Genomic DNA, 2,500 nt, shown 5'->3' on the forward strand with positions numbered 1-2,500 from the left:
AGAGAGAGAGAGAGAGAGAGAGAGAGAGAGAATGGGAGAGCGTAAGAACCAGAGAGAGAGAGAGAGAATGAAACAGAGAGAGAGAGAGAGAGAGAAAGAAACAAAGAGAGAGAGAGAAAGAGAGAGAGAGAGAGATAGAGATAGAGATAGAGAGAGAGACAGATATAGAGACAGAGATAAACCAAATGCATATAGGTAGGTAAAAGGAAAAGAAAAAGAAGTTGAGACAGCTGAACAGAAAAGGCAGAATGGCAGAGACCGAAATACAAAAAATGGAAGAAACACGAAAGTAAAGATTAGGCACAAAACGAGAACTGCAGAAAAACAACAAAACAAAACAAAAAACAACAACAAAAAACAACAGCAACAATAAAAAAATAACAGTCCACATGCATTCCTATTCCTATCTGAATGACCATGTTACATCACATGCATCGTTATGAAAAAAAAAAAAAAAAAAATCAACAATTTACTTGGCATACAAAAAGGCTCATTGCTCAACATATACGCTCATACATACAAACATATGCATGGAAACAAAAAAACAAAAACACTCGCACGTAAGCACATATACACAAAAGCGTCGCGTCGAGTAAAACATTAAACGAGTCTTCAAGTGAAAGCATTAAGAATGAAGCTTTGGGATTATCACTTGCAGCTAAACGTTTTACATTTCAGTCATAACACTCACATTAGAATTTCCTGTTTTACATCACTACCACTGATAATACACGAGTGTTATCTTCGTGTTTTTATCCTCAATAATTGGGAAATGCAGTAAATAGTGAAGAATTTAGTTATATTTGAGATAAACTTTGGCAACCTTTGCGTTTATATTGCGTGCTCATTCCTGGAAAAAGTTTCTTGTTACGTCAACATTAATTTAGAATTCATAAAGGAGGACATCACACAACTAATAAAAATATACAACGAATTCCAAATTGCAAAGGTCAAATAGAACAGCTATGAATCAAATTTCACGGCGAGGAAAATGCTTCTGCCTCAGGATCTTTTGGAAGTCTACTTGCAGTTAAATACAAAGCAAAAGCTTACGCCCCGGTGGACAGACCGCCCTCACACCCCACATGCAAATAAGAATGACAAACTTTCTGTGAAATAAGTAGAAATAGGTTAAGTTAGGTTAGGAAAATCTTTACATACATATATAGAGTCGGCTAAATAACAAGAGAGAGAGAGAGAGAGAGAGAGAGAGAGAGAGAGAGAGAGAGAGAGAGAGAGAGAGAGAGAGAGAGAGAGAGAGAGAGAGAGAGAGAGAGAGAGAGAGAATAAATATTCCTATACACAGACGATAAAACCCCTTCAAACATTTCCATACCTCATATACTTCTCTCACTTTCTTCTTCCCTCCCCTCCCTCAATACCCCCTCTCCCTTAATCTTCTTCAATACCCCCCCCCCTCCTCCCTTCCTCTTCTCCCTCAATATCCGTCTCCCACACATTTCCTCTTCTCCTTCAGTATCCCTCTCCAAGACACTTCCTCTCTACCTATTCTCCCTCCCTCCCTCCCTCTCCCTCTCCCTCCCACCCACCCTCCCTCAACCCTGCCCCCATACTCACCAAACACACTGAGGAACACCTTGTGAATCTTGGGCGGATGCGAGGACACCTGGCACTCGTAATGGCCTTGGTCTCTCTCCTCGGCCTCGTGGATCACGAGTCTCCAGTTGTTCGGAGCTTCGAACTCGAGCATGTACCTGGAGGAGGATTTGAGTTAAAGGAAGTGAGTAAAATGGGTGAGTGAAGGGAGTTAGCTAATTGAGGTGGATCTAAAAGGGGCAAGGGATCGGCGGATATAACAAGATGGGTTAAAAGGGGCATGGATGAAAGGGAGGAGTTTAATGGAGATGAGTAATTTAGTAAAGAATATATGTATATAGATATACATACATACACACACACACACACACACACACACACACACAACACCTCTCTACCTTATCTATATATATATATTTATAATTATATATATATATATATAGTTATAATATATAAAATGTATCTATATGTATATATATTGGTATATTATATGTATATATATATATATATATATATATATGTATATATAAACATATATATATATAGATATATATATTATATATTTATTTATATATAGCATAGTATGATAGTATATATTTTGATATATATATATGTATTGATATATTATAGGTATATATGTATATATTATATATATATATATATATATATATATATACATATATATATTATATATATTCATATATATATATATTTATATATATACATATATATATTATATTAATGTATTGTATGATATATATATATATATATATATATATATATATATATATATGTCTATATATTATATATATATAATAACTTATATATATTATATATATATGATATATATATATATATTACCATACATATATATATATATATATATATTATATATATATATATATATATATATGTATATATATATTTATATATATATATATAT

At 33.3% G+C, this 2,500-nt stretch overlaps 1 protein-coding gene across 1 annotated transcript in view; it reads right to left on the reverse strand.

Moving 5' to 3' along the window:
- The window catches only part of LOC122254604 (zwei Ig domain protein zig-8), a 215,935-nt gene that overhangs the window by 35,405 nt on the left and 178,030 nt on the right, over positions 1 to 2,500 (reverse strand). Inside the window, exon 5 of the mRNA XM_086553765.1 lies at positions 1,579 to 1,715. Coding sequence (XP_086409891.1) covers positions 1,579 to 1,715 — 137 coding nt within the window. The remainder of the gene's footprint in view (positions 1 to 1,578; positions 1,716 to 2,500) is intronic.

The sequence above is a fragment of the Penaeus japonicus genome, unplaced genomic scaffold (assembly GCF_977035675.1).
Source record: "Penaeus japonicus unplaced genomic scaffold, GWHDUDI00000001_assembly GWHDUDI00000003, whole genome shotgun sequence".
Taxonomy (NCBI): domain Eukaryota; kingdom Metazoa; phylum Arthropoda; class Malacostraca; order Decapoda; family Penaeidae; genus Penaeus; species Penaeus japonicus.